This window comes from Saccopteryx leptura, chromosome 1, assembly GCF_036850995.1.
Source record: "Saccopteryx leptura isolate mSacLep1 chromosome 1, mSacLep1_pri_phased_curated, whole genome shotgun sequence".
NCBI classification, from domain to species: Eukaryota; Metazoa; Chordata; class Mammalia; order Chiroptera; family Emballonuridae; genus Saccopteryx; species Saccopteryx leptura.
Genome location: NC_089503.1, coordinates 49,418,190 through 49,431,938, shown reverse-complemented (window position 1 = coordinate 49,431,938; position 13,749 = coordinate 49,418,190). Strand labels below are relative to the sequence as shown.

General features: G+C 38.9%; 1 protein-coding gene across 8 annotated transcripts in view; it reads right to left on the bottom strand.

Annotated features, from left to right (window-relative positions):
- Positions 1-13,749, bottom strand: part of IRAG1 (inositol 1,4,5-triphosphate receptor associated 1) — a 133,313-nt gene that overhangs the window by 27,448 nt on the left and 92,116 nt on the right. For all 8 annotated transcript variants that reach the window (XM_066365812.1, XM_066365826.1, XM_066365829.1 and 5 more), the window contains one exon: positions 5,657-5,780. In XM_066365812.1, coding sequence (XP_066221909.1) covers positions 5,657-5,780 — 124 coding nt within the window. The remainder of the gene's footprint in view (positions 1-5,656; positions 5,781-13,749) is intronic.

Below are 13,749 nucleotides of genomic sequence, written 5' to 3'. Positions count from 1 at the left end.
CATGCAAATAAACTTTGTCCAACCTAAGAAATGACCAAAACCAGCAGACCATGGGTTTCCCAAAATGAAGTAAGCAAAGTTAATGAGATGGAAAAGCGTCAGGACATGCTTTGTGTGAGCTCTGTCATCTGTGAGATATTCTACCAGGTATTCACTCCTACAAAGGAAGCGTGGTGGAAAATATTAGATCCTGAGGTCAGTCCTCCACCAGGGCTTCTACTAACTGTGACTTTGGACAAGTTACTTTAATCTCTCTATGTTTGCTCATCTGTAAAATGGGAATAATATATTTATCTTATAGGAGTCTTATAAGGAATATATGTATGTATATACATGTGTGTGTGAGTGCATATGTGTATATATTGACATATATATATAGCTATATCCACATTGTATTTATGTATATATGTATATGTGTATGTACACACATATCTACATGACATCTTCAGTAGGCACACAGATGTTAGCTATTATGGCTTATTCACGGGCTTGTTTTGATGACTTAATAAGAAAACACATGTACTACACACTTTATAAACTGTACACATCTGAGCAGCTATTATTTCTTTGGGGCTACCTAGGTCTGCAAAGCCTGAGGCTCCTCCTGTCTCTGAGGATTGTGACAAGGGGACATTTGGGCCAAAGAATAAAAGGTAGGAAAGAGTGGCCAGATCTCTTCTCCACAGTGAGAGCTTCTGACAGCAGGAATCAGAGGTCGGGAGACAAGTCCCAGCTAGTGTCATTCTGAGAGGATCCCCATCATGTGTGGTTCCCACAGCAAGCAGTCCTTTCATCTGCATGCTCACTGTGTTGCCGCTGCCGCCACTCTTGCTGGTAACTAACGCCAGCCCTGTTCTGAAACCAGGACAATGTAAATAATGCACGGGCCCTTTCCTGTGCTGGGTGGGAGGACTGGGAGAGGTCCTACCAGCGTCATAGGACTTGGCAACCAGCATGCCATTGATAAGACTCTCAGGAAACACAGCTTCCTCCCTTTGACAGGTGGGGAAGGACCCCAAGAGCAAAGGTAGGGGTCAGCTAACTCTGCAAGGGCCTGGTTCTCACCCTGACAAGGGACTGTGAGAGCCTTCCTGTCAGGATGAGGCAACAAGACCCCATGGCTAGCAAGTCAGCAGAGTATAGAGCACGGGACAAACAAGTGCAAAAATGTTTGATGCTTACACTTCTCGTCACAACCCCACCCGTCAGGCCCTCTCTGCTGTGGGCCAGCCAACACAATCTAGAGAGCATGCACATATTTTATGCTCCAATGATTTATCAAAACTCCTTAAATTTGACTTCGATTCCTGACTTTGTTTGGATATTATGTGAAATTTACATATTATTTTTTAATCACTGGTTAACCAAACTTATTTTTCTATTTTGAGGACGCATTTTCTGCTTTTTTGCTATAAAACACAGTTTTTAAAAAATGTACAAAGCCCTGGGGACCCAGGGAAGTGTGAGTCAGTTAAAGAAGCCACATAACATAGCCAGCTCCTGATGCAGAGAGCTATGGCCTGTGAACTGGCATAGACAGCTAAGGGCAGAGGCCTGGGCCTCCAAAAAGACAGAAGCCTAGCAGGTGACCTACAAGGATGGCATTGCCTGCCTCAGAATTCAGACTCGCTCAGGGCCTTAGAATAAAAGCCAGGCCCTCTGCGGACCGGTCTACCAGACTCTCCTCTCCCCACTCTCCGGCCACACTGACCACTCTGCTCCTCAACACATTTCCCTCACTGTGTCCCGAGAGCCTTTGCAGTTGTTCTTTCCTCCTTTTCATTCTCTTTTATAACAACTTTATTGAAATATAGTTCATATACTATAAAATCTATAATTCAATAATGTTTAGTACAGGGGTCCCCAAACTATGGCCCATGGGCCGCATGAGACCCCCTGAGGCCATTTATCCGCCCCCGCCGCGCTTCCTGTAGGGCCACCTCTTTCATTGGTGGTCGGTGAGAGGAGCACATTGACCATCTCATTAGCCAAAAGCAGGTCCATAGTTCCCATTGAAATACTGGTCAGTTTGTTAATTTAAAATTAACTTGTTCTTTATTTTAAATATTGTATTTGTTCCCATTTTGTTTTTTTACTTTAAAATAAGATATATGCAGTGTGCATAGGGATTTGTTCATAGTTTTTTTTTATAGTCCAGCCCCCCAATGGTCTGAGGGACAGTGAACTGGCCCCTGTGTAAAAAGTTTGGGGACCCCTGGTTTGGTATATCCACAGAATTTTACAACCATCACTACAGTCAATTTTAGAACTTTTTCATCATCCCCAAAAGAAATCCTGTACCCATTAATTATCAGTCAAGTCCATCTTTCCCAAAGCCCCACCCCAGTCCTGAGCAGCCACTAATCTACTTCTCACCTCTATGGATTTGCCTATTCTGGATATTTCTTATAAATGGAATCGTACAACGTGTACTCTTCTGTGACTGGCTTCTTTTACTTATCATAATATTTTCAAGGTTCATCTACATTGTAGTATATATCAGTATTTCAAGTTTATGGCTGAATTATTGTATGAATATAGCACATTTTGTTTATCCATTCATCAGTTGATGAATATTTGGGTTGTTTCCACTTTTTGGCTATTAAGAAAATACTGTTATTGAACTTTTATATACAAGTTTTTGTGTGGACATACATATTTATTTCTCTTTCTTATATTCCTAGGAGTGGAATTGCTGGGCCATATGTTACCTATGTTTAACTTTTTAAAAAACTGCCAAACTGTTATTCCAAAGTGGCTACACCATTTTACTGAGGATCCCAAGTCCTCCACATTGTTACTGCTCATCTTTTTTAGTGTAACCATTCAAGTATGTGTAATATGGTATCTCATAATTGATTTTCACTTTCCTAATGACTAATAATGTTAAGCACCTTTTCATGTGCTTATTGATTCCTCATATATATTCTTTGCAGAAATGTCTATTTTGCCCACTTAAAAAAAATTAGTTGTCTTTTTATTTAATTAAAAGAGTTCTTTACATATTCTGGAAACAAGTCCCTTATCAGATACAGGATTTACAAATATTTTTTTCCATTCTGTGGGTTGTCTTTTCACTTTCTTGATCATATTATTTATATCACAAAAGTTTTAATTTTGGTAAAATACTATTCATTTATTTTTCTCTTGTTGCTTGTGCTTTTGGTGACATATCCAAGAAACCATAGACTAACAAAAGGTGACAAAGATATGCTCTTCTATTTTCTTTTAACAGTTAAAGCATTACCTCTTACATTTAGGCCTATGATCCCATTTGTATTAGTTTTTGTGTATTGTGTGCAGTAGGGTCCAATTTTACTCTTTTGCATATGGCTATCTGGTCATCCTAGAATGATTTGTTGAAATTACTATGCTTTTTGTCTGGAAATTTCTTCACCAAAATCTTTGCATGAGAATCTTCTTCTTGTTATTTGTATGTCTCAACTTAATTACCATTTTATCATAGAGGCCTTCTTTAACTCTCTACTCAATGCTCCATTCCTATATTATTCTCTACATATGCCCATTTCATGGTCTTCCTAGCAGCTTTGCTATCTGAAATCATTCATTTTGTTACTTGAATATTATTTATCTCCCCACCCAGAATGTAAGTGCCATGGGAACAGGGGCTTTATCTTCTTGTTCTTCATTCTAATGTCTGGCACATAACAGGCACTCCATGATTATTTGTTGATTAAATGCCAGTTTATTGCTCCTGTTGGTGGGTGAGCCTGGGACACCATATCTAGTGACATCTCTTTGCACTTTTGTTAACCAATCACTGACTATGTTCCTAACTTGAGTTTTAGACCTGGTTTTTCTATTGAATCCATTCAGTTTGCTGACCTTATGAGTTCCCTCTTGGTATAGTTTGATCCCATTTCATGTAGCTCACATAGAACATGAAATAAACTCCTTTTTTATATTAAAACTCAAGTATCATTTTTCCATATTTTTTCTAGGGAAAGGAATCATGAAGCTCTGGCCTCCTTCTGTTGGATAACAACTTACATGATAGTTTGTCCATATCTCCTAAACCCCAAACCAGAGCTAGAGAGTTCTGGGCCCAACTAAGGGCCCAATTCGGAAACAGCCTCTACTGCGGCCAGAAGCAGGGAGGCTGATTTAGAGGTCGGAGCAGGGATTTTGGAGATGGGCACATTGGTTATTGACACAATGCATGAGAGACACTGACCCTACCTAATCTGACAGCTGGACCATGTGCTTCAGAAACTGACCTTATTCATTGATCTAATTTATCACAGCAGCCCAGTCGTGGTTGGTAGCTACTATAGTAACTGTTAACTTACTCAGGGATGATAGAAGTGCTCAGTCTTTCCTGTGGAAGCTGGGGAATTTAATTTTCTGGAAGTGTGCTCTGATCACATTAATTACCTTCAACTTTCAGAGGAAAAAGAAGCCAATAGCACTCTTCACCAGACTTGTTCCTTGCAGACTGGAGAGATTGTTTTGGTGCTGTGACAGGCCCCTGCCATAGCTGTGGGGCAAATCAGTCCACCCTGAATTCAATTCCTGACTTCATCACCTGCCAGAAAGTTGCTTCACTTCTCTGCTTTCTCCCTGAAGATGAAATAAAATCTCCCTTTTCTGCCTCATGCGGTTGTCACAAACACCAAAACACACACAGTATGTGAACATGGGGCTGTAACCGGCGGTGCCTGGGAGTGCTCCTCCCTTGGTTTCCTGTCTCTGCACCCCTCCCATGCCTTTACCCCAGGTGAGCTGGCCTAACTCATGCCCTCCTCCAGCTGTGAATTCAGCCTGCTTCTAACTTGTTTCTAGCACTGTTCTTGACATTGGATTAGTCACTAGACCCCTCTGAGTATTTGCCTTGATGATTCTGTTTTAGGTGATCACAGTATAGAATTTAAACACATAATACCCTAAGTGCAAAACTTGTTTTTCTTTCATATTTATCCCTAAATTGGGAAGCTCTGTTATGTCTGGTAACTCCTCCTAATGACCTTCATCCCCAACAATTTAATCCCCAGGTTGCTGGAATTTGTGGGAGACCTCATTTGCAGGCACCACTCCCCCCAATCCCTATTGTTTAGTGGTACCCTGTTTTCTCTCCTTTATACTCTAAACTGTTTACTTTTCAACTCAGTTATCAAGGGCCTGTTAGGTGCTGATAAAATCTTAAGTCCCTACTCACACACCATCTCATTTATCTACAATGACAGATAGACAGGAGGCTGAGGCTTGGAAGGAAAGCTACTTTCTCCCCATGTGTGGAAGAGCCTGGTAGGTTTTCCAAGCAATCCTTCTTCCGGTGGTTCCAAATTTTCTACATCTCTATCTATGTAGACATCAGATATAGAATCTTGCAGTTATAAGTAAATGGCAGAGCTGGGATTGAAACCATGCCTCCTAGCACAAAACCCACCACCTTCTGCTGCCACAAGCCTCTTGGTGATCCTTGTGCATGATTACGAACCTCACCTGCTTTGGAGTTGGAACCACACCACCTGGCCCTTTATTATTACTTTTGTTTTAGCTGCATTTGCCCTGTCTGGACCACTGTACTCTGACCCGTCTGTGGTCAAAACTCCAGGCTGGTGCATTTCTGTGTCCGGTCTAGAATCGAACACGGGCCACCTAACACAGGCCTTCTGCACCCATTCCTTGATGCTACCTTCCAGGGAGAGATTTGTGGACCCGCAGTTTGCGCAGCAGCACGTCAGAGATATTGGGCATGACATCTAAGCCACTCTTTGACTCTTCTTCCTCAGTAGCTGGGGTAAGTTCAGAAGGCAGCCCTGAAAGAAAAAAAAGTATTTATAAAATGTCTGTTTGAAATCGCAGTACTGTTGGCAACTTGCTTCAGTGGATAGGAAGAGCTTTAACATTTATAAGAACCTACTTATATTACAAGGGCTTTATAATTGTTATTTTATCCTCACAATGACCCAATAAGCTAGTAGTTCATTTTTTCACTTTACAGGTTAGTAAACCAAGTCTCAGCAAGGTTAAAAACTTGCTTAAGGTCACAGAACTAGTAAATGGCATAGGCAGGCTTCAAACCAGTTCTGTCTGCTCCAAATTCTATGTTCTTCCCATTACTTCCCAAAGTACCAAACAGGCTCTTGTGTCCGGGGTCAAAGGGTGGTTTTTGGCAACTGGAAGCTGGTCTGCTATTTGACATATTATTTGCAAAAGTTTCCGTCTCTTTGGCAGGTTTTCAAGGGGCCTTTCCCAAATAATTCTTCCTCAAATGAATTCAATAGTTCAATCATTTATGGCCTGTCCAGAAATCATATGGCCTGTCCAGAAATCAGCATCTGGTTCTATAACCCCATAGAAATGGGATTTTCCCCTCCCCTGCCAAAACCCAACAAAGAGAAAATTAAGCAATGGGATCCTGAGAAATCTATATGGTTGATTGAATCCACCAAGGTCTAATAATTAAGTGGAAGCCACATCAGGGGCTTTTGCCTTGAAAAGTGCCCTAGGTTAAACATCCCCCTACCCCCCAACAGTAACTAGTCAGGGCTTCTAGCCTCGCTAAAATGGCTGTCTGAAGAGTGATCCTAGAACTGGTGGGTCCCAGAACCAGCCAACCTCTTCCTAAACTCAACTGAATTAACTTAACAATAGCAATAAATTTTAAAATCAACCAAAAATATACCAGCAAACTCTCAAATATAGAAAAAGGCAAAAATCTTTCAAAATAATGGCCAGAAAAAGACAAAACTTATTAGAAATAAATGTAAAAAAAAAAATAAATAAAAATAAATGTAAAGCCCCCACCCTTGATAACCCTTTCTTCTTCTCTCAGAGTCAGTACTGAGAGAAAGACGTGAGAGGAAGAGTCCTGACAAACAGGGCAGTAGAACCTAGTGGGAGGGGCGTGGACAGAGCGGGTGGGTGGGCAGCTCGCAGAGGAGATGCAGAACGTTTCTCCAGAGTAGAACCATCTCCAGTCCACCACAGCAATCTTCCAGCCAGAGGGAAAACGGCCTGTGCCGCTATCTGCTCTTTCTGACGAGGAGGGGAGGGAAGACAAAAAGACTGCACAGTAGTCTACCAAAGCTGACCACGTAGAACAATATGGAAGGATATACCAGAAGGGAAATGAAGAGAAAAGAAGTAAAACAAGCTTCTTGGATGGCATGAGACACATAGAAAACCCCATGGAAGCTGCCCCTCACCCCTGCACTATGCCATTTCTTAGAATGGCCATTCTAAGAAATGGCATAGTGGCCAAACTCCTTGGAATTTGTCTCTTTACCTTTCGTTACCTGGCAGGAGAGTGAGAGTAGTTGCTAGAAATAGTTGGGTCAAATCTGGAAAATAAATACCTGAGTAAGATTGTCTCTCTAATTCTACCCTGAATTGGTGAAATAATCTATAACTTACTACTCCCCACCTAAGGGAATATGATAAGCCCCACTTTGGTGTACTAAACTCAAGTGTTGGACTATAAACAAGTTAGAAAAAGAGCAGAAACCAATGCCACAAATACCACTATGCACAGCTTCATCTGAACTTCCCCTTTTCCCCACCATCTAAGCGGTAGCAAAGCAGACAGAATGCCCAGTGCTCAGCTAAGTGCAGCAGGGAGGACAGAGAGCTCAGACAAGGTAGGAAGGAGTCAGTGAAAATCGACCTACACAATATGTCTAGATAAAGAGAAAATCCAGGAAGAAACGCCCATGTGAAAAAGAAGGAAAATGAAAACATGATATGGCAACTATATAAAAATACTGTAGTCAAAATAGGAAGGAAGGTATATAGGAAAGAAGAAAGGAAACATGCAGGAGGCAGATGTCAGTATAAAAACATAGATGTAACAAATAGCAAAAATGTGTTTTTGTGTAAAATGTATACCACAAATTGTATGACTCATAAAAAAATTAGAACCTGAAAAAATGAAAATAGAAAATCAGAGATGAGATGAGAGGACCACACAAAGATGAAAAAAGATTATAATTTAAGGAAATAAATCTAAGACCTAAATAAGAGACCTATACAGGAAATTATAAAAAGATAGAACTAATCAATGTGTTGAAAATATGAAAAAATAAAAACAGATACAGCTTTAAATTGAATTAGGAGGATGGGAGAGATTGAGATGAGCATTAAGAATGTGAATAAGGAAAGGTTAAAGTATTTGGAGATGGAACAATGAACCTGTACTTGAGACATTGATGAGAAATTTATGATTATGGTGCCTCTGAAGTAGGAAACAAAACAAAAGAAATGAACCTATTTAAAAATAGAAAAGATGAAAAATTTTCCTCAAACCTACAGATCACATTTTATCTACATAATAAATGCTTCTGTAACTACCCTTGTAGAATAAGCCATCTATAGGGAGAGATGTGGATTGAAGGGTGCTGGAAATCAGCTGGTCTCATTCTTCTCTACAACACTTAATACAGTGCAGTATTTACAAAATTCTGAAGAAAAGAGTGACTCAGAATTTATAATCATCCATGTTGTCCTTAAAGAATTAAACACAGCATTTTCAAACGTTCTAGAATTCAGGAAACATAGCACCTCTGAGCCCTTCTAGAAAAATAAATAATTCATTGAATAATAAAGTCCAGCTAAACAAAACAAAAATTAAAATCATAAAATTGGAAATAGGAAGCCATAGTAAAGCGGTTAGTGGTGAGCACTAAATCCTTTTACATATCAATTTAAGGCTTAAACAACTATGGAAATTATGGTTATAGAATGCAATGTAAATGTTATAAGCTTAAAAATGTAAAAAGAATAATTTATAATTTATATATGTGAAGATGAAAAGGTAAGAAGGAATAATAAAGGTGAGAAGAAAGGCTGCCATTTCATCTTTTGCTCTGGGAAGTCAATAATCCAAATTTGAAACATGATGTGAATAAATTACCTCAATGACTCCAAATCCTTAATGTATTTCATAACATATATATTATGCGTGTGTGTGTGTGTATTTAGTGCCTGAGACTGTCGTGCTTGAACAAATTAAACCACTGGCTACAAGAGGGGAGAAGGGAGAAAAGGGGGACAGGAAGGGGAAAAGAAGCAGATGGTCACTTCTCCTGTGTCCCCTGACTGGGGATCAAACCCAGGACATTCATACGCCAAGCCAATGCTCCATCCACTGAGTCACCAGCCAGAGCTCATAATATTTATTTTATACTTTTAAAAATTAATCTTTTTTTTTCCTGGAGGAAGCAATTACCCAAATTAGCAAGTCTTTATAGTTTTACTTCACTTTAATTGAAATACAATTAAATTTTAATACATTTTATTTCAAAAAATAATTTATAGCAATCTAGTGTAATCTCTCTTCTTCCTCTCATTCTACTCCTGTATTTGTGGGGAAGGGGAAATTTAGTGTAAGCTAGTTTTTACATTTTTCTTTGTATTTTTTCACTATTAGTTGAATTTTAAAATAATGAACAGGATTTATTTTTAACAAAATCAGTACAGTTATTTTTTAAATATCTGACTCTATTGAGATCACCTCAGAGTAACAGTAGCATGACAGATACTCCTGATCTCTGCCCTTGAAATTACAACAAATTGAACAACTATACCACAGCAAAGGAACCCCAGCTGGGCTCACAGGTGTGCCTGAAAGATCCATGCACAGAAAGGTGGAACAGGGTGAAAAGGAGGTCAGAAGATTAAATGCATTTATGGTGGACTTTGGAGAGGAGAGGAGACAAACCTGGAGTGACTGTGGGGTTTTTTTTTCTCTGCTGGACTATGGGGAGGAGGAAGCTCAAGCTCTCTAGATCTTACCTGAGAAGAGGAAAACTTGGAGTGACTGGATCTTCTTCTTCTGGGAGGAGTGGTGAGATAGAGGGACAGAGGGGGAGATAAACCAAAGTGGCCAGAGCATAGGGTCATGGCCAATGTTCCTGTTTTCTGCCTATAGCCTGCACTTGGCAGAGACAGGGAAAGCTAAAGTGTGGCCCCCACTCTCCCAAAACCCACCTCCCTCAACTTGTGGTACTGAGAGTGGCAGAGACAAATCAGATGTCTAGCTCTCCAGAGCCACTCTCTCCTCTGAAGAATGGAGGTGCTCCATGTCTGGTCCCCAGGTCTGTTGAGATGTGGCAAGGAGGGCCCCAAAGTCTAAGATCACCATTATTAGAGCCAAAAAGCTGGAAAGCTGAAGACATAAGACTGAAACCAAAAAGCCCTCACAACATGCCACATTCACAAATATGATTGTGATGCCATCTACATTATTGCAACAGCAACATCTCAGTGGAGGATAGCACAGGAACTTCACAGAGCTAAAAGTTGTAATACAGTGACACCTACTGGAAGAAACCTCTCAAAACTGATATTTATTTTTCCTTTTTTCTCTTATTTTCCTGTTTTCCATTTCTTCTTATTCTTTTTTTTATTTCATTTTCTTAAATACTTATAGTTTATATCCTTATTTTTGTGGGGGTATTTTGGGTTTGTTTGTTTTCTACCTTTTTTCCTGTGGTTTTGCTTCTTTACTTGTCATAAGACAGAGAAGTAGTTCAGAAAGAAAATAAAAAATCTCCAGGAAAAAATCTCAATGAAATGGAAACCTTGGAGTTAAATGATAGAGAATTCAAAATTGAAGTTCTGAAAATACTCAATGAGATGCAACAAAGCACCAATAGGCAACTTAATGAGCTCAGAAAACAAATTAATAAACAAAACAAATACATCACCAAAGAGACCAAAACTTTTAAAAACAGAGATAAAAATTTCAATACATGAATTAAAGACTGAGGTAGCAAGTTTAGCTAATGGAACAAACCAGATAGGGGAAAGAATCAGTGACATCAAAATCAGGCAACTAGGAATTCTACAGAGAAAAGAGAAGAGAGACTCATGAATTAAAAAATAAAATGAGAGAGCTCTATAAGAATTGTCTGACTCCACCAGAATAGGCAATATAAGAATAATGGGTAAGGCCCTGGCTGGTTGGCTCAGCAGTAGAGCATTGGCCCAGCGTATGGAAGTCCCAGGTTTGATTCCTGGGTTAGGGCACACAGGAGAAGAACCACCTGCTTCTCCACCCTTCCCCCTCTTCTTTCTCTCTATCTCTCTCTTTCCCTCCTGCAGCCAAGGCTCCATTGGAGCAAAGTTGGCCCAGGCACTGAGGATGGCTCCATGGCCTCCACTCAGGTGCTACAAGGGCTCTGCCAAAGCTATGCAATGCCCCAGATGAGCAGAGCATTGCCCCCTGGTGGGCATGCTGGGTGGATCCCAGTCGGGCACATGTGGGAGTCTGTCTGACTGCCTCCTCGCTTCTAACTTTGAAAAAATACAAAAAAAGGAATAATGGGTATATCAGAAGAAGAAGACAGAGAAGGGAATGGAGAGCCTATACAAACAAATAATTGATGAGAATTCCCCAAGCCTACGGAAAGAGTTAGAGCCTTGAATCCAAAAAGCAAACAGAACACCAAGATACCACAACCCAAGCAGACCTTCTCCAAGACATCTTAATAAAATTGTCAAAAATCAACAACAAGAAAGAATCCTCAAGGCTGCTAGGGAAAAGAAAAACATAATATATAAGGAAATCCCATTAGGTTATCATCAGACTTCTCAGCAGAAACTCTACAAGCCAGAAGAGAGTGGACCCAAACATTCAAAATATTGAAAGAGATTTACTACCAACCAAATATACTATATCCATCAAAGTTATCCTTCAAATACAGATGCTGAGAAAATTGATGACCAGAAAACCCCCACTGTAGGAAATACTCAAGGGAGTTACTCAACCTGATATAAAGAACAAAACAAATCAAAACTACAAGTAAAAGCTCCAACAAGGTAACAATAAAAACAAGGATAATCTGTGACAACAATAATATAAAAGGGGAGAGGATAAAGATCTGCAGTAGCAAAGGAAATGGAGTGCAGGAGCACTCATAAGACAAAAAATTCTTGTACATATGAACATTTTTCTCTTAATAACCTAATGGTAACCACCCACGAAAAAGCCACTACTAAAACACATAGCTTAAAAAGAAGAAGAAATGGAAGAAAGAAGTATGAAATACCACCAAACAAAAACAACTGACAGAAACAAAAAAGAGAAGAACTAAACAAGACACAGAGCTACTGAAAAAACAAACAAACATAAAATGACTATCAGAAATCTTCAAGTGTCAATAATTACCCTAAATGTAAATGAACTGAACTCACCAATGAAGAGGCACAGAGTAGCATATTGGATCAAAAAGCAAAACTTAACAATATGCTGCCATCAAGAGACACATCTAAACTACAAGGGCAAAAATAGATTCAAAGTGAAAGGTTGAAAAATGATTCTCCAAGCAAATAATATCCAAAGAAAATCAAGTGTAGCCATCCTCATATCTGATAATGCTGACTTCAAGACAACAAAGGTAACCAGAGACAAAGACGGACATTTCATAATGATAAAGGGGACATTGTATCAAGAAGACATAACACTTCTTAATATATATGCACTGAATCAGGGAGCACCAAAATATATAAGACATCTACTGAATGAACTAAAAATAGAAGCAGAAAAAAATGCAATTATACTTGAAGACTTCAATATACCATTAACAACTTTAGATAGATCATCCAAACAGAAAATCAACAAAGAAATATCAGCCTTAAATGACACACTGAACCAAATGAACATGATAAACATTTACAGGACATTTCATCCCAAAATGTCAGATTATACATTCTTCTCCAGTGTGCATGGAACATTCTCAAGGATAAATCATATGTTGGGCCACAAAATTAACATTAACAAATTCAGGAAAATTGAAATTATACCAAGCATATTTTCTGACTGTAAGGCTTTGAAATTAGAATTAAACTTCAAAAAGGAAGTTAAAAAAACCCCAAAACAGTGGAAATTAAATGACATACTTCTAAAAAGTGACTGGGTCAAAGAAGAAATAAAAGCAGAGATCAAGATACATACAGAAAAATAAAAATGACAACATGACATATTAAAATTCTGTGGTACAGCGAAAGCAGTAATAAGAGGGAGGAAGTTTATATCATTATAGGCTTATATCAAGAAACAAGAGAGATCCCAAGTAAACAACCTAACATCACACCTTAAGGATTAAAAAAAGAAGAAAGGCAACCCAAAGACAGCAGAAGAAAGGAAAGAGTAAAAATTAGAGCAGAACTAAATGAAATAGAGAACAAAAAGAAAACTATAGAAAAAATAATACAACAAAAAGCTGGTTCTTTGAAAAGATCAATGAAATCAACAGACCCTTGGCTAGACTCACTAAGAATAAAAGAACTCATATAAACAAAATCTGGAGTGAAAGAGGAGAAATTAGCACAGATATCCTAGATATACAAGAGATCATAGCAGAATAATGTGAAAGATTATATGCCACCAAATTCAACAACCTAGAGGAAATCGATAAATTCCTAGAATTATACAATCTTCCTAGACGGAGCCACGAAGAAGTGGAAAACCTAAATAGACCTCTAAGCAGGGAGAAAATAGAAACAACTATCAAAAACCTCCCCAAAAAACAAAAGTCTAGGACCAGATGGCTACACTAGTGAATTCTACCAAACATCCAAAAAAGATTTGGTACCTATCCTTCTCAGACTTCCAAAAAAAAGAAGTGACACTCCGCAACCCAATTTATGAGGTCAACATAACCCTGATACCAAAACCTGGCAAGGACGACACAAAAAAAGAAAACTACAGACCACTGTCTTTAATGAATACAAATTTAAAAATCCTAAACAAAATACTAGCAAATCAAATCCAACAACACATTA